Raw genomic sequence first — 21549 nt, forward strand, 5'->3', positions numbered from 1 at the left:
TTAAATACAGACATTATCTAGCCAAGAGAAATGAAAATTAAGACCCCAATGAAAGACCATTTTATTCCCATTTGGTTGGCAAAAATTGAGAAATCCTATAATATCAAATACTAGAAAGATATGGATCATCAGAATGTCTCTTAAACATTGATGGTAAGAATGTAATTTCATGCAATAAACTTTGAAAAAGAGTTTGCCATTTTCTCCTTAAGTTGAGCATTCTTATACCCTATACCCTACATCCCTTGTACAAGAGAAGAAATGGGGGCACCTGGGTGGCTCAGTTGGTTAAGTGTCTGACTCTTGATTTTGGCTCAGGTCAAAATCAAGCCCTCTGGGATCAAGCCCTCTGTCAGGCTCTGTGCTGATGGCAGGGAGCCTGCCTCGGATTCTCTTCCTCTCTCTCTGTTCCTCCCCCATGCTCACTCACTCTCTCAAAAATAAACAAAAATTAAAAAACATATAAATGAATAAAAAGAGGCCATTTTGAGCCCCTTTCATGTTAGCAAAAACATAGATTCAACATAAAAGGTTATCAACAGAAAAGTAAATAAATAAGCTAGGGTGTAGTTGCCCAATGGAATATAATGAAATAGTAAAATCAAATGAACTCCGGCAACACATGGAAGGGTTGATGAATCTTAGAAAACAGTATTAAGGAAAACAAGTACCAAGAAATTATATATAGCATACTGCCCTTTTAAAAGTTAAAAACAACTAAAATTAAAAACACATATAATTATATGTATAATTATAATATATACACATTTGCATATATGTGATGTGTATGTATTAACAAATAGGTATGATAAGGGAAAATGACATAAAAGGAGAGCAAGGGTACTGGAACACAAAATTCAGGATGATGGTTTCCTTGTATGTGGGAACAAAGTATGGGTTAAGGGGGAAGATCACATGACTACGTGTAAGTTAGTATGAAGGTCTTAACTTCTCCTGCGTGTGGTGCATTTATGGGTATTTGCTACATTACTAGAAATGACTACGTAACCAACTTAGTAAAAGTAGGCCGCTATAATGGGCCAATGGTAAGGGTCTAACATGGAATCCAGAGTTACGATTAACCCAGTTCTGTGTTCCTATGGTTAAAATATCAAAACTGAAAATAAAAACCTAACTGATATGTAAGCAGTGCCTTCAAAAGATCCTGCAATGGTGAAAGAAGACATGAAGGCATAAGTCTCTTAAGGTGAGTTCAACTTTTAAGACTCAAGGCAAAAATAGACATTATGTGAATGCAAAATGATTACTGGTAAACTCTAAGAAACCATGAAGGCCAAGAGGAAGTTTTGGACTCTGGGATGCTGATTTATTTTTCTTTTCTTTTCTTCTCTTTCCTTTTCTTTTTTCTTTTTTTCAGGTTCCATATTTAGCATGGAGCCCTGACATGGGATTTGATCCCACGACTCTGAGGTCATGACCTGAGCTGAAATCAAGAGTTGGACGCTTAACCTACTGAGCCACCAAGATGCCCCTTTATTTAAAAAAAAAAAAACACCAAGACAATCTTCTTAATGCTTCCTCAAATCGTGAAAAAAATATAAAACTATTACCATATTTCTTCATCTTAATGAGGTTGCAGTGGGGAAATTAAATATGAAGAGCAAATAAGTATTCAAATTAAGAAAACTTGATAATTCCAAGGTCTGTATTTGGCTTACTTTAGAAATTCTCTCCTCATGTTTTCATTTTTAGTTTAGGGACTTTGTGGTCATTGGATTTTCCCCCAAAAGCAGTCTTCCCAAAGGACCAATTCCTTAATTCTCATTTTTTGGTCTATACCTGTGAATGTATCTAAAAATGATGAAGTCAAGCTTTCACTTTTCGCAGATGACATGATATTATACATGGAAAACCCGACAGACTCCACCAAAAGTCTGCTAGAACTGATACATGAATTCAGCAAAATCGCAGGATACAAAATTAATGTAGAGAAATCAGTTGCATTCTTATACACTAATAATGAAGCAACAGAAAAACAAATAAAGACACTGATCCCATTCACAACTGCACCAAGAATCATAAAATACCTAGGAATAAACCTAACCAAAGATGTAAAAGATCTGTATGCTGAAAACTATAGAAAGCTTGTGAAGGAAATTGAAGAAGATACAAAGAAATGGAAAAACATTCCATGCTCATGGATTGAAAGAATATTGTTAAAATGTCAATATTACCCAAAGCTAACTACACATTCAATGCAATCCCAAACAAAATTGCACCAGCATTCTTCTCGAAGCTAGAACAAGCAATCCTAAAATTTGTGTGGAACCACAAAAGACCCCGAACAGCCAAAGTAATATTGAAGGAGAAGACCAAAGTGGGAGGCATCACAATCCCAGACTTTAGCCTCTACTACAAAGCTGTCATCATCAAGAGCATGGTATTGGCACAAAAACAGACACACAGACCAATGGAATAGAATAGAGACTCCAGAACTGGACCCACAAAAGTATGGCCAACTAATCTTTGACAAAGCAGGAAAGAATATCCAATGGAAAAAAGTCTCTTTAACAAATGATGCTGGGAGAGCTGGACAGCAACATACAGAAGAATGAAACTAGACCACTTTCTTACACCATTCACAAAAATAAACTCAAAATGGATAAAGGACCTGAATGTGAGACAGGAAACCATCAAAACCCTAGAGGACAAAGCAGGAAAAAACCTCTCTGACCTCAGCCGCAGCAATTTCTTACTTGAAACATCTCCAAAGATAAGGGAATTAAATGCAAAAATGAACTATTGGGACCTCATGAAGATAAAAAGCTTCTGCACTGCAAAGGAAACAATCAACAAAACTAAAAGGCAACCCATGGGATGGGAAAAGATATTTGCAAATGACATATCGGACAAAGGGCTAGTATCCAAAATCTATAAAGAACTCACCAAACTCCACACCCGAAAAACAAATAATCCAGTGAAGAAATGGGTAGAAGACATGAATAGACACTTCTCTAAAGAAGACATCCAGATGGCCACAGGCACATGAAAAGATGCTCAATGTTGCTCCTCATCAGGGAAATACAAATCAAAACCACAGAGATATCACCTCACGCCAGTCAGAGTGGCTAAAATGAACAAATCAGGAGACTATAGATGCTGGAGAGGATGTGGAGAAACGGGAACCCTCTTGCACTGTTGGGAATGCAAACTGGTGCAGCCGCTCTGGAAAACAGTGTGGAGGTTCCTCAAAAAATTAAAAACAGATCTACCCTATGACCCAGCAATAGCACTGCTTGGAATTTACCCAAGGGATACAGGAGTGCTGATGCATAGGGGCACTTGTACCCCAATGTTGATAGCAGCACTTTCAACAATAGCCAAACTATGGAAAGAGCCTAAATGTCCATCAACTGATGAGTGGATAAAGAAATTGTGGTTTATATACACAATGGAATACTACTTGGCAATGAGAAAGAAGGAAATCTGGCCTTTTGTGGCAACATGGATGGAACTGGAGAGTGTGATGCTAAGTGAAATAAGTCATACAGAGAAAGACAGATACCATGTTTTCACTCTTATGTGGATCCTGAGAAACTTAACAGAAGACCATGAGGGAGGGGAAGGAAAAAAAAGTTAGAGAGGGAGGGAGCCAAACCATAGGAGACTCTTAATAACTGAGAACAAATTGAGGGTTGATGGGGGGCAGGAGGGAGGTGAAAGTCAGTGATGGGCATTGAGGAGGGCACCTGTTGGGATGAGTACTGGGGGTTATATGGAAACCAATTTGACAATAAATTTCCTATTAAAAAAATTAAAAATAAAAATAAAAAAATAAAAATACTTTTATTAACCACATAGCTAAAAATAGAAAGGAATAATGACCATAATGCCCATAACAGCAAAGCCTAAAGATATACTGCTTTCTGCAAAAAATAGGCAAATTCACAGCACTTAAAAAAATAGTCTTCTCTTCAAACTATTCCCTACATGCACATGCACAATTTTCAGAGGGATTAGGAGTAAAGTGACTCTACATTTGTACTTCATAATGCTGACCGAACTAATAGTCATCTGTTTATTCCATTTTTTTTCATCATGATAAGTGCACTCCTTAATCCCCATCACCCATTTCACCCATTCCTGTCACCCACCTCCCCTCTGGTAACCATCAGTTCGTTTTCTATAGTTAAGAGTCTGTTTCTTGGTTTGTCTGTCTCTTTTTTCCTTTGTTTGTTTGTTTTGTTTCTTAAATTCCACATATGAGTGAAATCATATGGTATTTATCTTTGTCTGACTTATTTCACTTAGGATTATAGTCTATAGCTTCATCCATGTTGTCACAAATGGCAAGATTTCACTGTCTTTTATGGCTGAACAATATTCCATTGTGTATATATACCACATCTTCTTTATCCAATCATCTATCGATGGACACTTGGGCTGCTTACACACTTTGTGGTAAATAATGCTGCTGTATATACACATAAGGATGCATGAATCCCTTTGAATTATTATTTTCATTTTTTTTTTTTGGTAAATATCTAGTAGCATAATTCCTGGATCATAGTACCTTATTTTTAATTTTTTGAGGGGCCTCCATACTGTTTTCCACAGAGGTTACCTCAGTTTCTGGGACGAGGATTTTCTTTTTTTTTTTTTTTTTTTTAACGTTTATTTATTTTTGGGACAGAGAGAGAGCATGAACGGGGGAGGGGCAGAGAGAGAGAGGGAGACACACAATCGGAAACAGGCTCCAGGCTCTGAGCCATCAGCCCAGAGCCTGATGCGGGGCTCGAACTCACGGACCGTGAGATCGTGACCTGGCTGAAGTCGGACGCTTAACCGACTGCGCCACCCAGGCGCCCCTGGGACGAGGATTTTCAAAATGAAGAAAGGCAACCTCCAGAGACTCCAGTTTGATATGAATCATCAAAACTAGCCACTAAGATAAACACAGGGAAACCACATTTAACAAGCTTGTGGCCGGCATACTTGCAAAGAGCTATTTAACACTGAATGATACAGCTGAACTTTAAAAATATTTTGGCTTCAGACTATGGTCTGACTCTAATTAAAGAAATGATCACGTATGTTAAAAATTATAAAATTTAGGGGTGCCTGGGTGGCTCAGTCAAATAAGCCTCTAACTCTTGATTTTGGCTCAGGTCATGATCTCGCAGTTTATGGGTTTGATCCCTGCATCTGTCAGTGCAGAGCCTGCTTGGGATTCTGTCTCTCTCTCCCTCTCTCTCTGCCCCTCCCCCCTCTCTCTCTCAAAATAACTTAAAAACTTATAAGAATTAAAAATACATCAAATGTCAGGGGCTCTTGGGTGGCTCAGTCGGTTAAGTGTCCAACTTCAACTCAGGTCACGATTGCACCATTTGTGAGTTCGAGCCCCGCATCGAGCTCTGTGCTGACAGCTCGGAGCCTGGAGCTTGCTTCTGATTCCGTGTCTCCCTAACGCTGCTCCTCCCCTGTTCATACTCTGTCTCTCTCTCTCTCTCAAAAATAAATAAACATTAAGAAAAATTTTTTTAAATACATCAAATGTCGGGGCGCCTGGGTGGCGCAGTCGGTTAAGCGTCCGACTTCATCCAGGTCACGATCTCGCGGTCCGTGAGTTCGAGCCCCGCGTCAGGCTCTGGGCTGATGGCTCAGAGCCTGGAGCCTGTTTCTGATTCTGTGTCTCCCTCTCTCTCTGCCCCTCCCCCATTCATGCTCTGTCTCTCTCTGTCCCAAAAATAAATAAACGTTGAAAAAAAAATTAAAAAAAAAATACATCAAATGTCAAATGTCAGGTAGGAAATGAAACTCAACAGAAATTCATAAATGGCCTGGAATTTTGGTGGACAGGGAAGGTCCATAGGAGACCAAACTACAAATTAATGAACTCTAACAATTTATCGTAAATGTATAGGATCCTGAGCAGCGTAAAGAGGACATGGTCCCAATGGGCACTACATAGATGAACTCACCACTAGTGTGTTCAATTAATGTTCAATTAATCTCCAGGGGGCACATACTGATAAACTGGAGTATGTGTGGAGTAGAAGGAACAGAGTGATGGAAGATCAGCATTCTGGGATACGTTTTACAATAAGAGGAGTAAGCTTATTTAACTCTTAAGGGGCAAATCTTGAGAGAAAGTGAGCAACACCAAATATCTGACCATCTCTCAAATGAGAGGAGAGTAGCTTCAGGATGTGAGGGGAAGTCGGCTTCAGCCACAAGGGGGCACTCTATCAGGAATATCTTATCCTCATCCCAGGAGGTTCTCCCTTTAGCGCCCCCTTGCTACAGCTTCTTCAGCTGCAGAGGGCTGTCCATTTACAGTCTTTACAGTCTTTATTTGATCTCATGACAGCTCCCTACTTCCTCACACCCTTATTTATTCCAGTTAAGAGTCCAAGGTCAAGGACTCAGTGGCTCTCACACTGGTGCATCCAGTGTCATTTCAACAGAAGTCTGGCCAGAATCCCTACCCTGGAGGACTCCGCCTGGCGTCTCCGAATTTGCATCTGCTTCTGAAGACTGCCAGAGAAGTCACACAACCAGGAAGCCTGGTACGGCTACCCATTCAACAGCAACGACCTCTATCAGGCTTTCTACGCTGCCTGCAGATTGTGTTTTAATTTCTAGTCCATACACCGTGCCCATTACCGCAAGGAGGAAATATCCTTCCTCTTTTATTTTTTAACTCAGTGTTTTTTAAACTATGGATTTTAACCCATTAATTGGACATGGAATCTATTTAGTGACTCATGATCTAAAATAATGTTTTTCTTGGGGCGCCTGGGTGGCTCAGTCGGTTGAGTGTCGGACTTCAGCTCAGGTCATGATCTCACGGTTCGTGGGTTCGAGCCGTGCATCGGGCTCTGCTGACAGCTCGGAGCCTGCAGCCTGCTTCGGATTCTGTGTCCCCCTCTCCCTCTGCCCCACCCCTGCTTGTGCTCTGTCTCTGTCTTTCAAAAATGAATAAACATACAAAATTTTTTAAATAACATTTTTATTTAAATAGAAAATATCAGACTATATTGCTCATAGGAAGGGTATTAATTTCATGAAAATTTTCTTTCAACCTATCTATTTTCATGTTTCCATAAATATACTGTATAAATGTGTTTCTTATTGTGGGTTCTATTTTTTTAATGTTTATTTATTTATTTTGAGAGAGGGAGAGAGAAAAAAAGCATGTGCACATGCACGAGTGAGGGAAAGACAGAGAGAGAGAGAGGGAGAAAGAGAATCCCAAGCAGGCTCCATGCCATCAGCACAGAGCCCAACGTGGGGCTCACTCTCACGAACCATGAGATTAGGATCTGAGCCAAAATCAAGAGCCAGATGCTTAAGTGACGGAGCCACCCAGGCACCCCTGTGGGTTATGTTTAAAATAAAGCTGGAAGGTAACAACTATTCCTTATGTTCTGTAGCCTGTGCTCTCCCCCTGCTCCCATTCACTCGAGGCTACACCACAAATAACTCCCTTGCCCATTCTACTGGCTCCTGACCACCAGGACAGAAGCACATTCAAATCTCTCTCTTAAATACAAGTAAACAAACGGCAAACAAAAATAATCCCCCTTCAACCTCACAATTGCATCTAGATATTCTTTTTCTCTTCTCATCTCTCTCAATCTTCTAGTAAAGAAACATCTAGGCCACATCTCCTCACTCGTGAATCTCTGCTTAGTTCCCCATAATATGGTGCTAGCACCACCAATGGCCCCTCTCCATAATCTTCTGGAACTGTTCTCACCACGGTCACATGATGCCCATGTACTAAATCCTAGAGAAGTTTCAATTCTTACCTTATTCATCCCTATTCCTAGCAGCATATGATCCTGTTGACTACTCCCTTAGGTCCACAGCTCCTACACATGCTCATGCTTAAGATTCTCCACCTGCCTTTTTTATAACGGGTTTCTTTTCTTCTAAAAGGAGAAACATAAACCCATGTCTTTAGAGGTGCAGCCACAGGCCTTCCCCTCTAGAGAGGGGAAGAGACGCCTTCTCTTTCTGGGCAAGACCATCCATGTCTATGACCTCGATTCCCTTCGAATGCTGGTAAATCCCAAATCTGTATGTATAAGCCATCCCTGATATACTGAATGTCAGGCACAAATGCCTCATCACATGCCTGACATCTCCACGTGGCTGTCTCACAGGCATTTTTTTTTCAATACATGAAATTTATTGTCAAATTGGTTTCCATACAACACCCAGTGCTCATCCCAAAAGGTGCCCTCCTCAATACCCACCACCCACTCCCCTCCCTCCCACCCCCCATCAACCCTCAGTTTGTTCTCAGTACACAGGCATTTTTAACTAACAAGTCCACAATGTAATAGGTCATCTTTCCTCTTCCCTCCAGGCCCGCAATTCTTCCGGGCTCCCCATCTCAGTATCGGGTACCACCATCTACCCAACTGCCCACGTGAGAAGCTTCACAGACACCCTGACTCCTCTTTTAATTCACCCCTTCATTCACCCTCCTACTGTGAGATATAAATGAAACAAAGACTCAGTAAATACTGTTACTATTTTCACATGCTCCACTTGTCACTGGACAGTCACGGACTCCCTTAAACCTTAGACTAAGCGGGCCTCCCAACTACGCAACCAGCTCCTGTACCACTAACAGCAATGCTACCACTGAACTCGACACAGCTTTTTGCGATCACTTGCTTGCATTTTGTTTTCTCTCCCTCAGACTATCAACTCCAGGAAGGGTGTATGCATTTTCTTCTTATTGGCCATGTCATCGACAATACCTTGATGCCCAGTGAATATTTGTTGAATGAATGAATGAATGAATGAATGAATGAGTGAGTGAGTGAGTGAGTGAGTGAATGTTTGGAAAATTAGCTCCCCGTAAATAAAATGTGAACAGGGAAACAATGGTTACCTGTCAAGGAAGTTTGAACAGAGATTCATTCAGCAAGTGGAAAATTAAGATTAATGCCTCTTCAGGCTTCTAGGATTTAACAGTATTTTATCTAGACCCCAAAATACATAGATTTTTATCCTTATGTCAGATGAAAGTGATTTCTCTTTATTCAAATTAAACATTAAAGTCAAGATGGATTCATTTACCTTTGCCATAATATCTGCATAAGCCATATATAAAAAATCTTCCTCCAGTTTGCTATGAAAGACAAGAACAACACATGAGTTTTTAAGTGGGAGGCTTGTCATGAGCAGAACTACCATCATGGTAAAATAACCTTTAGTTTTCAACCAGTATGCCCTTTTAAAATGAAATAAACACAAAACGTAGGCAAAGTCATCATTCAGAAATATTGTAGAATCAGCAAACATCTCAGACCTACACGGCTGTCCCTGTCCCGCCTTACCTTCCAGAAGAGGCCTTCAAATCTCACAAAATAAATGATCTATTGACTTACACACAATGTATAGCTTTCATTTTCTTGAAACTACAGAAGCTGAAACAAGCAAATTTAAATGAGGTAGGGGCTTTGACAGCAGAAGCGATACTTGACATTGGATGGAAAGACTCCCCAAATTCTTATGCTACTATACTGCCCCAAAAATACAATGGTCATAGTGATTCTCAAAAATTAAGAAATATGTTTACTAATCCTTTTCTTACAGCGTATGGAAATCATTAATTCATGAAGAAAGGTTTCCATCAAAAATTACCTAATATTTGCAAAGCTATTTCAGCAGTTCAAAGCTTCAGCCATCAGAAAAATTCACTTATGAAAATACCTCATTACCTGACAAGGCCAGACAGAGGGTTGCTCTATGCTTAGGAATGAGATGATTTTGTTAGTTAGGAAATAATAAGAGAGAGAGAGAGACATCGTGAGAGAAGAATGGATCACATTGGCTAAGGGGGAGAAATGTGCATTATTATGGCATGCATAGAGGTCACATGAATTTATCTAGACTCTGAAAAGACTCGGGCGGAAAGGATTGATAATTAAATTATCTTCTGGCTTCTGCACGAACCAGAGGGAGGCCTTGGGCAAAGGAGGATTCCTTTTGTATGGCAGGGATGCAGATTAATGTTTTATAACCTCTCCAAGGTTTCCTCCACAGAGCGAATCTACGTAGTGCTCCCTAGGAGGAGCAGACGCTGAGCCCATTTTGATTACTGGGCATCTGAGCGCAAAGCTTATTTAACTACACAGAGGGTCAGCCTTTGTGGCTCTGGGGAACTCATATGAACCAGGCTGCAAAAGCCAAGGAAAATGGAGAATGCCCTCAAAATAGACCTCAAAGAAACTTCCTGTGGAGATGATGGTTCACCCACCTTCTAAGGTTTCTTAAGACCCACTGCACAATCTACCCCGGCAATTTGGGTGCCCACATTTTTTTGTGTACTGGAATTTGCTTTGGGTTCCTTTTTTTATTTAGGAAGGCCATTTGTGATGAAGAAAAAACTCATTTTATAAGATTCAGGATCAAGTAAATCCGCTGATGACTAAGTTGTTAGGAAAAACTGGAGCTCACAGGTAGACATCAAAGCCTGCACTTGCATGAATGTTGGCCCACAGGTGTATGGCAGACTGGTCTTATCTTGGAACAATTCTCTCTCCTAACAAGAGTCAGATGAAATTGAAACATGAATATGCGACACACGGGATACTGAGACACGGGTTTCTTTATCTGTTCTTCCAATGCTCACACGAACCGTCCCAACCATACCATTTCTCCGTTAAAGCTGTTCGACTAAACAGAAGGATGAGCTGATGGAGGGGATCGACTCTCTTCGTGCCTTCCTCTTCCTCTGGAGGGTCTGCTCCAGGTTTCTACAAAAAAACCAAATTGATAAAATTTCACACCGAAATGAAATGTTCACTCAAACTCAGGAGCAGTGTGAGGGTCAGGAACAATGAATAAAAGGAAAGCTATTTTCTTCCTGCTCTGGCGTGTGTGTGTGTGTGTGTGTGTGTGCGCGCGCGCGTGCGCACACACGTGTGCACGCATGCTTTAGAGGCATTGTGCGTGCACGTGTGTGTTTTATATACACTGTGCATATGTGTGTGGGTTACATAATCAATGCAAAATTATGCAGCTTAGAAAAAGTTATTTAATAATTGGACCAAAAAACACTATGGGCAAGGATGACTCACATCACTTACAAATTCTGACTGCCATTCTTGGAAGCAGATTCACAACTGGGGGTGTATTTGGTACAGAGATGTCAGCTTTATGGAGGGCTCAATTTATAAAGAATTATAATAATATCCTAGGTTGTTCCAAGTATAAAAGTTTAGTCCACACAACACTGAAAATTGATCATTAAACACAGCATTGTCTTTGCCTACACAAGCAATGACAGGGAAAGAATGCTAAAAGTTAATGTGTGAACCACTTCTACATTTTTTATTTTCAGTTACTTTAAACTCACAAAGAATAGTTTTGTACTATTAGAACTTTTAACATGAGGAAAATTATAAAGCATTTTTACTGACTGTAGAGTTAGTTAATCTTGACTGTCTGTTGAATGGTTTAATGACTTTTGTATCTCCAAGGCCTTACCCATTTAGACTGATTTTCTCTCTACATAAATGATGCTCTTTCCTGGATTTAAAGGTTAATATTGTAGATACTGGGTACACGTCTGTAAGATACCCAAAATTCTATTGGTTGTTTTGGTTCTAAAGCCAAACTAGAATTCATTTAAAATATATAGGGATAGTCAGGGTCAGGCTTTCATGAATTATATCAGTTTATCCAATATTCTCTGATAACTTGGGAGTTAAAAAAAATGTTTACAGATGAGGTCTTTAACTTGAGAATCAAGAAACCTCCAACTAGTCTGCAAAATTCCAGAGGACCATATGCCTGGAAATTTTCCTGAGAAGATAGTTTTCATCAGATATTTTTTAAAAATAACTTTAGGTTTATTTATTTTTGAGAGAGAGAGCAAGCGAGCATGAGTGGGGAGGGGCAGAGAGAGAGAGAGAGACACACACACACACACACACACACACAGAATCCGAAGCAGGCTCCAGGATCCATGCTGTCAGCACAGAGCAGGATGCGGGGCTCAAACTCATGAACCGTGAGATCATGACCTGAGCTGAAGTTGGACACTTAACCAACTGAGCACCCTGGTTCATCAGATATTTAATCAGGTCCGCGACTTATAAAACATTAAGACTGGGGCGCCTGGGTGGCTCAGTCACTTAAGCATCTGACTCTTGATCTTGGCTCAGGTCATGATCTCATGGCTTCGTGAGTTTGAGCCCTACATGGGGCTCTGTGCTGATAGGGTGGAGCCTGTCTGGGAACGTCTCTCTCCTCTCTTTCCCTGCCCCCTCCCCACTTGCACAGTGTGCCCCTCAAAAGAAATAAACATTAAAAAAAAGATTTAAAAAAAAAAGATGAAGACTGCTCTCCTCTCAGTACGAGAGCACCTTTACCTGTCCAAAATGGCGGGACCAAAAATCTAGTCTCCATCGAATGCATTTTACCATGACTTCCTGTTCTTCTTGCGTCTAGTCCCATCATTCTCTGCCTCATATATTTTTAAAAACCAGCTACCTTTCATTGGCTTTTGTTAACCCTCAACTTATTTTTGGTGGACAACTTCTATACGGTTCAGCTTTTATAGTTCTATGCTAGGTTCTAAGGTGTTTAAAGGTGCTCTGCAGAAGAATTTAAAAGAATAATCGAGTCAAAGCCTGGTTATAATAAACTTCTATCATTCACCTGAAATTCGGAATTGCTGGGTGCTGATGAGATCTCTGAAGTAAGAAGAATAAGATGTTCCCTGAACATTGAATGCAGTAGCAGTCAAGAATAGAAAGTTTCCTAGGACCAACACTGCAATGGTGCTTTCTCTCCGCTGTGATAGGATAACCTGGTCACGCCAGCGTTACTCCACCAGACCCAAGCCCTCTTTGAACTTATAGCCCCATTAAGACATACTGCTAAATCTTCTATCAGCTTATCTTCAAAGTAGTGTTCTTCTGTTTCAATCCAAGACTTTTCATATCCCTGAAGAAAGAGGTTAACGGCCCGGTGCCTAAAAAAGAAGCATAATTTCAAACAAAGAGTTTGTTTTTGTTTTTGTTTTTGTTTTTGTTTTTGTTTTTGTTTTTTGTTAAATAAATTGGAAAGGTGCTTTATCACTGGACTCTCGGTGCGCTCAAAGACATAAGATAAAAATAAACTTCCCACTCATGATTGCACAGGCAAGACATGGTAGTAAATAAGGCAAGGCTTCTCGTAGCACATTCTGACTTGCATTTAAATTCTGGCTCTGCCATTTCTAAGCTTCATAATGCTGGTCAACTGTTCACTTTACCAACATTCACTTTTTGTTCATTGATAAAACTAGGAAAACCCCATCTGCACTTCAGTTTGCAGAGACTTAAAATGATATAAACCATGTGAAGCACGTGGGGTATATGGATGGTCATTAAGTGGTAGCTAGTATGACATCAAGCAGCTTTGGCAAAACAACAGAATAAGGATTAATAAGGAATTAGTCAGTGGTTAACATTAGATACAGGCCCTGAGGATGACAAAACAAAACGTATTGCATGAACTTAGTAGAGTATACATCCAAAGATTAAATACTGGAATACTGATGATAAACGGTGGCCTAAGAAATAAAAAAAGAAAAAAAAATAGCGAGGACTAAAAGAATAAGTAAACTCATCATGAAGCCGATGAGAGGTATGGATAAGACACCACCATGGGAAAGGATAAGAGAAAGTCATGACCATAAGGGAACATCATAAGAAACTATCAGAAGTGTTAAAAGGAGACGTGTCATTACGGGATGGGAAGAAAGCTGAGCCCAATGGAACTAATGGTGAGTTATGGAGTCATGAGACACACGGTTAGAGAGGTTTATGAAGGGCCTGGAAAACCAAGGAGAGGAATTGACAGTGCCTCTAGAATGCTAGAAATCACCATAAAAAAGTCCTGTGCACGGGCCAGACATGACAAAGGACAAGCTCGACAATATTGGTACAAGAGAATCATCTGAGCGGCTTTTAAACGATACACTTGCTAAGCCCTCACAGAAATTCTCATCCAACAGGCTGAGGCTTGGATATTTCTTAAATGAATTTGAATGTATTTCCCAAAAGCGCCAGGTCTGAGCACCACTGCAATAAAGGATACAATTTTGAGAAGGTTACATGAGAGAGTGGAACAGCAGATTCCATAACATCAGGGAAACCACCTCGGAATCTGCTGCCATCAACCTGATATGAAGCAATAAACATGTGAGCCGGAGGGGTGGCCATAAAAGGAAGGGTAGCAATGTGAAAAGAGATCTAAGAAAAATCTGATGGAATCTGGAGAATGACTGTACAGGACGGACCAGAAAAGGAGTAAAACTATGGATTCAAGGTTAATGTTCTATTGACTAACTGGTGACACCATAACTGAGTTAGAGAATTTAAAGTAGCACATGGTCTGAGGGGGAAATTAATGTATTTTATACTCAGTGAATGTGCCTTGGCAAGGAATCCAGCTGTCTCACTGACAGGGGAAAGTGTGAAGTTTCTTTGTTTGCTTTGTTTGAGGGCTGGGGGAGGGGTTTGTATTTTGTGTTGTTATTCCCTGACTCATTTATTTATTCAAAGATGTTCTGAAGGTCAGTGTTCCAGGTACTAAGGATATAAAATTGAATAAAACTCTAAAGGATCTCAAAGTCCAGGGGTGCATGGGTGGCTCACTCGGTTAAGCAACTGACTCTTGGTTTCGGCTCAGGTCATGATCTCATAGTTCATGGGTTCCAGCCCCGCATGGGGCTCCACGCTGACAAGTCAGAGCCTGCTTGGGATTCTCTCTCTCTCTGCCCCTCCCCTGCTCAGCGTGCATGTTCTCTCTCAAAATAAATAAATAAACTTAAAAAAAAAAGAACCAAAATAAAGGATCTCAAAGTCTGAATCAGAGAGGCAACTAGGCCCAACCATACAGGATCGTGCCTACAACGAGAGGTCTGTAAGAGTGTTCTGGAAACAAAGAGGAGGAAGTGTTCCGTTTGCAAGGAGTTGAAGGGCATGGTTTGGTCAGAGAAATTCCAAAAAAAGAGACGCAGTTGAGCTGAGTCCTGTTTACCAGGTGTGGGGACGATGCCACTTGTACAAAGCTCAGAGAGGAAAGAACACAGTCTCTTAGGAAAACTGCAAGGAGGCTGAAATGGTACCTGGGCCACCGAGTCAGACTCAAATGTACCAGTTTCTCTGTTAACGAGTATGCCAGCTGTAGCTCTAAGAGAAGGTTGAGGGACTGTTAAACGCCTTTCTGCTATTCCCATAAACTAGATCCATACCAGTTCTTTGCCCCAAGACCGAAAACCACAAGAAATAATAAACAGCAATGGACATTAATAGTGCCAAATTTGGTTCCAAGCACCCTCTATACCTCAATCCATTAAAAATAATCTGAACAACTCCATGGGGCAAATCTCATCATGGCACAAATGAGGAAACTATAACAAAGTCAGGTAAGAAACTTGACCAATGGTCATGCAGCCATCAGCTGACATGCCAGGGTTCAAATCAAGGCAGTCTGACTCCAAAGAGAGAGTTCCTAATTACCCTACCCTGCCTTACATACGTGAGCACAACTTCCTCGGTATGCAGAAGTGACTGAATAACGACAATGCGCATCACAGTCCTCTGAGATCACCCAACAAAGAAAAACAAGCTCAGGCATTGCACAAAAGAGCCAAGACTTGTTTTGCATTCTTCTCTCAGACTACTGCACTCCTGTTAAGGTAGACGCGATGCTCCTCCAGCTTACTAGGGAAAAAAGAACTTTCATCTGTTGCCGACATTAAAAAAATTCTGACCTTGGCAGATTATATAAAGGAGCCATTCGGAAGCAGGCCACCACTGCCCTCTTCCTCTGCTTGGACAGAAGTTTGTGCCATACAGCTTTCTTCGATCTCTGTGGGTGCTCCACCTGAGGTACAAACGATACAAACAAAACATTAAATATGTTTAACTCCGACTTACCCTCAACAATACCGTATTAAACAGCTGCGCCCTTTACATTAAAAACGTTTGGAATTACAATTCCCAAAGTACCCCTGCAATTATTATGGGAAAGCCCGTGTCCTAGAAGTCACCCAGTGCTAAATTGGAAGTGGTTTTGAATGCTACGTATTTTCTTTAGTCAAAACAGAGTATCTCCCCAGTAGTGTGTACTTAAGAAGCTATGTCATCTGTAAAATCAAAGAAATATAAAACCATTCTACATAAAATCATTTTGCAGCCATTTCAGCATCTGGTTATGGTTCTAAAACATGTTTTCTGCCTACGCAAAAAAATTAACCTATTCTTATTTATGTATCCATTTCGACCAATTTTATCATGAGAGTTACAGCAGTAAACACGAATAGAGGCAGACATAGAAAATTCTACCGAAATTTCAACTGTTCCTTACTATAACAGGATGGGGAGAAAATGACAAGGCTTCAGGAACACATTACTAGGAGTGAGGAAAAGAATTTAATTTTGCAAAAATGTTAAAATACATTATTATTTTGTTAGATAGGGACAAATGAGAATTCAAAGTTGCAGTAAATGAGGCAAGCAAGCTATTTATTTAGCTAATGGTGTTTGGAGCTCCAAGAGGAAAAAGAGATTAATTATAAGTATTAGAGAGGAAAAAAAAACAACAAGTAATTCTAAATTAATTAGTAGTCTCTAGGTAATTGAGCACTGTACTTCCCAGACTGTAATATCTCCGGTGCATAGATGTAGATTTCTGGAAGAAATAAAAATGTTGCGTTAGCTAAAAAAATAAATCTAAAGTCTATTATCCTTTGCAGTAAAGAATCAAAATATGAATTTTATAATGCCTGAAGAAAACATTTAAAGAGTGTCTGGACTAGAGTGGTTTAGAAATTTTAATGAAGCAACTTGTCTTTGGAAAGCACTTATTTATATCCATGATGGTCCTCCCTCCACAGGATCAGTAAACGCTTTGTGACAACTGTCCACTTCGATTTTCTTCTTGGTGGCTGTGTTAAGTGAATCAAGGCTGGTATCGTTCAACTAGACTCAATGCATTACAGTGCCATTCTGATATTCAGGCTGTATGAGGTAGTTTTTTCTGGGAATCAGGTATTCTGATGGGTGTGGGTGATAGTCAACAAACACATTGAAAATAGTGAGGCACTGAGGATACGGTAGTGACCATGGTAGAAAAGGTGTCTGCCATCATGAAGCTTACCACTTGGCAGAGCATTTTACTATATGTGAGAAGTGCTTAATACCTCTCTTCTCACTGTCCAAACGCTGGGAGGTGCTGCTGTGTTAGCTTGGCTCGAGTTTATGTGTTAGGAAATTCCAAGAGACAGGTTACTCTCATGGACAAAACTTACCGGATGTACAGCACAAAATATATAATGGCAAAGGTCGCTGATACCTACGATAAATTAAGTATTTGCTGTGCGCCCACTGTTTATGCACTGAGTTTGGCAGGTGAAGATACTCATCACAAGCTACTCTATGACTGAGTTACAAAGAAACATTAGAATAGAGGTATTGAAGGCATGAATTCCTCTTGCGGTACATCCTCTGCTCTTTTCTATTCTTTGATAATTGATGATTTCTTTTTACTCATGTTCTTAACCATCTGTAGAATAGTTGACCTTCACTAAAATCTGACCCCCTTACCTTTTCCTAGAAAATTCCTACTTCTCCTTTAAGATTATGGGGATCACCTACTTCGTAACTAGATCAAGACTGGACTCCTTTTATAGCCTCTTCAGCACCTTTTGTATCCTAGCACATCTGTATTATTATATATTTATCTATCCACATGCTGTACTAGAGGATGACTCACTTGAGTAGACAGACCGCGTTCAATTCCCTGAACCTGCGAAGTATAATGCTGCCATATGGTCGTGCACTCAAAAAACGTTCGAGGAAGGAATGACTGCTTCAGAAAATGAATCTCACTACTTTACAAATGACTTCATCCATTATGATTGAATACATGTGTCAATATGTAATATATGAATATAATAAAACTATCAGATTTCAATAAGCTTCATTTCATGTATCTAATACTCATTCAAGCAAATCCAGGTATATGCATAAAAACCAGGAAGAGTTAAAACCTTATGGTAGAACAATGCTGCCAGGAATAGTTCTCTGGTAGACATTTAATAGCCTTCTTAAATATGTATTTCTTTCTTCTTTTTTTTAATGTTTACTTATTTTTGAGAGAGAGAGAGAGAGACAGAGCATGAGCGGTGGAGGGCAGAGAGAGAGGGAGACATCAAATTTGAAGAAGGCTCCAGGCTTGAGCTGTCAGTGCAGAGCCCGACGTGGGGCTTGAACTCATGAACTCACGAACCGTGAGATCATGACCTGAGCCGAAGTCAGATGCTTAACTGACTGAGCCACCAAGTCTCCCCAATAGCTTTCTTAAATATGTATAAACTCTGGAAAAACAACTCTAGGACTTTATATATCACTTAAAATTTCATTACCTTAAGTTTTGTCTTCTGTTGAGTGATAATTTGTACTTATTTAATATTTCATGGAGATATTGAGGGAAATATTAAGTTCATTATATAGCACATATTACATATGTATATTACATACGTCATATATTATAAATATTGTGGTGTTACACAATGTGAGTACATGTCCATAGCCATATGGTTTGAGAGTATCCTAGCTACATCTCATCAGGTATAGTGACAGATTGCATGACACTGGAGAAGTTATTAATGTTTGAGGGTCACATAAGTAAGCAAACAAGTAAATTAAAAGGATATTATGTTAGGTGATATCTGTATGTGACTTAACTGGTCAAGGCAGGGATGAAAGATCACCAGATAATATAAAACAGAAATCAAAGAAAAATCTTTGTCATTGTTATGCTAAGATATTCTGCAAAACATTTACGTGACAAAGTTCCTGAGATGATACAGGCCATTTTATGATTTTATGTGTACTGTAAAAATGTGAGATCTGCCACATCAGGTAAAGGCTGTCATGAAAGCCCAGTGACAGATCACACTGTTGGGTTCACACTGAACTCCTTCACTCTGGTGTCATTTTGCCGAATGGACCTCATGAGACACAGGGACAATGTCCCTCTATTGCAAATATCTTACCTAGGCCAGAAGATTCCTTACACAAAAACGTAACCCACTGATGGATAATTTTTCGAATACTCTCAATTTGAGAATTGTTAAACAAAGGTAATGAATACAGAAATCAAACACATAGTAAACTTTGTAGTTTAAAATAGGACACAACTGAAAAATTATATAAAACCACTATTCTCACACAGTTTTAATATCGATGCTGTAGCTCTTATCTAAATATATTTATTGCTGATCTTGGAGAAAATTAACTCAAAAATATCTCTAATAAAAGGAAAGTTGAAGCAAGTAACCAAAAAAATTCAAATATTAAACTAGTGAAAGCATCTCAAACATGTTGTTATGAGCAGTAATAAAAAAATGATACACAGAACATGAAATCAGGTAACTCCTGAAATTTTTGTTAGAATGATTTAAAATTAAGTGTATAATCCTATTTATCTGTATAAATATAGAAATATTTTGGGGCACCTGGGGGGCTCAGTCAGTTAAGCATCTGACTCTTGATTTCGGCTCAGGTCATGATCTAATGGTTGTGAGATCGAGGACTGCTTTGGGCTCTACACTGACAGCATGGAGCCTGCTTGGAATTCTCTCTCTCTCCCTCTCTCTCTGCCTCACCCCTGCTTGCACACGCACATACTCTCTCTCAAGATAAATTAATAAAATTTTTAAAAAAGAAATATTTTGAGAAAAGATAATACAACAAAAGCCGTGATATCTCAAAATATATTACCTATATATTGCTACAAAAATTACAAGCTTGGAAATTTGCTTATTAGGTATAAGCGCTCCTGAATCATATATTATTTATAATGAGTGAGCTGAACACACATGTTTTTGGCCCACCCATAGCTAACAAATTAACACATACCACCTTTGAAATGTTTTTACATGGTTAAGGCAAATACTATGGAATCCATGCTGCATCTAACCTGCTCAAGATGAAAAAGCACATTTGCTATATCTAATACTCTCTCTACGGTCTTCTCTGGGTCTGATGTATCTTCAGTCCTATTCGGTAAGTCTTTGTAAAGAGCCATTTGCCATCTGATAGCAGGATCCTCCAACTGCATGAAAAAGGAAAAAGTTTCAAAAATACAAGGTTACGATGTAAGGAAGGGAAGACCTACTTTACTGGGTGTAGCCCAGTGTCAAAACACCATGAAGAGATCAACACAGAGAAAGACCTTGTATTCATGGAATTTACCATCCAGTGGGGAAGACAGAAATTAAATATGTACAGTTGCGAGGAGAGCTACTCAAGAGAAAGATGAGGTATCATGAGCTTGGACCTAACCTGCTGGTGGCTGTTAAGATTCCCCTGAACAAGTGAAGTTTTACCTAGAATGTAAGGATGAGCTGGATATGATCAAGGCAAGGAAGCAGGCAAAGTGATCTATCTTTCTCTTCCCCTTTCACGGTCAAACACTGAAAGATTTACATACTTACTTTTACAGGCAATGATACAGGATCTCATTTATCTATAAATACAGGGACTCTGCAACTGAGTTTAGTCTCATTGAAACAAAGATATCAAATATAAAACAATGGAGGAATATAAAATCATATTCTTATAATAAAGGAGTCTTTTTAAAATTGTCAAATTTCCTGAGTGGGAGATACAACTGAATTCTGTATGTTTTTGAGAAAGATTATCATAAAATCGTAGAAATTGACAAATATAAACATCTTTATAGGGAAAAGATCACATTACTTCAAAAAAAGAATATAGAGGGGCGCCTGGGTGGCTCAGTCGGTTGAGCGTCCGACTTCAGCTCAGGTCACGATCTCACACTCCGTGAGTTCGAGCCCCGTGTCAGGCTCTGGGCTGATGGCTCAGAGCCTGGAGCCTGCTTCAAGTTCTGTGTCTCCCTCTCTCTCTGCCCCTCCCCCGTTCATGCTCTGTCTCTCTCTGTCTCAAAAATAAATAAACGTTAAAAAAAAAATTAAAAAAAAAAGAATATAGAATAACTACATTATTGAAAATAGGCAGGGGCGCCTGGGTGGCGCAGTCGGTTAAGCGGCCGACTTCAGCCAGGTCACGATCTCGCGGTCCGGGAGTTCGAGCCCCGCGTCAGGCTCTGGGCTGATGGCTCAGAGCCTGGAGCCTGTTTCCGATTCTGTGTCTCCCTCTCTCTCTGCCCCTCCCCCGTTCATGCTCTGTCTCTCTCGGTCCCAAAAATAAATAAACGTTGAAAAAAAAATTAAAAAAAAAAAAAAAGAAAATAGGCAAAGTCATCCCTGTATGTTTCTCTTCCCCTTTCAAGTCTCCATGAAAACTGGGGGACTGAGGGTAATGAAGCAGAAGTAAATGGACAAATCTAAAACTTCACAACTCCCAGCCCAAGAAAGCACAGTTTGACATGTGAAAAATAACTCATCTAGGGGCAAACACAGGATTTTATACACTGAATGGCTTGTAGACACCATCTGTCCTTTGATAAAACAAAATGTTTTTCCTCCACATACTTTTTTTCATTTGAGGACCGTGCCTGGTGCTTCCAGACAGA

General features: G+C 39.8%; 1 protein-coding gene across 9 annotated transcripts in view; it reads right to left on the minus strand.

Annotated features, from left to right (window-relative positions):
* Positions 1-21549, minus strand: part of RYR2 (ryanodine receptor 2) — a 762307-nt gene that overhangs the window by 97277 nt on the left and 643481 nt on the right. For 5 of the 9 annotated variants that reach the window (XM_045437229.1, XM_045437233.1, XM_045437230.1 and 2 more), the window contains 6 exons: positions 19972-20106; positions 16642-16677; positions 15758-15870; positions 12871-12967; positions 10639-10742; positions 9061-9112 (listed from right to left, as the gene is read on the minus strand). In XM_045437229.1, coding sequence (XP_045293185.1) covers positions 9061-9112; positions 10639-10742; positions 12871-12967; positions 15758-15870; positions 16642-16677; positions 19972-20106 — 537 coding nt within the window. The remainder of the gene's footprint in view (positions 1-9060; positions 9113-10638; positions 10743-12870; positions 12968-15757; positions 15871-16641; positions 16678-19971; positions 20107-21549) is intronic. The other 4 variants (XM_045437236.1, XM_045437235.1, XM_045437234.1 and 1 more) reach the window with 1 other exon arrangement.

This window comes from Leopardus geoffroyi, chromosome D2 (assembly GCF_018350155.1).
Source record: "Leopardus geoffroyi isolate Oge1 chromosome D2, O.geoffroyi_Oge1_pat1.0, whole genome shotgun sequence".
NCBI lineage: Eukaryota > Metazoa > Chordata > Mammalia > Carnivora > Felidae > Leopardus > Leopardus geoffroyi.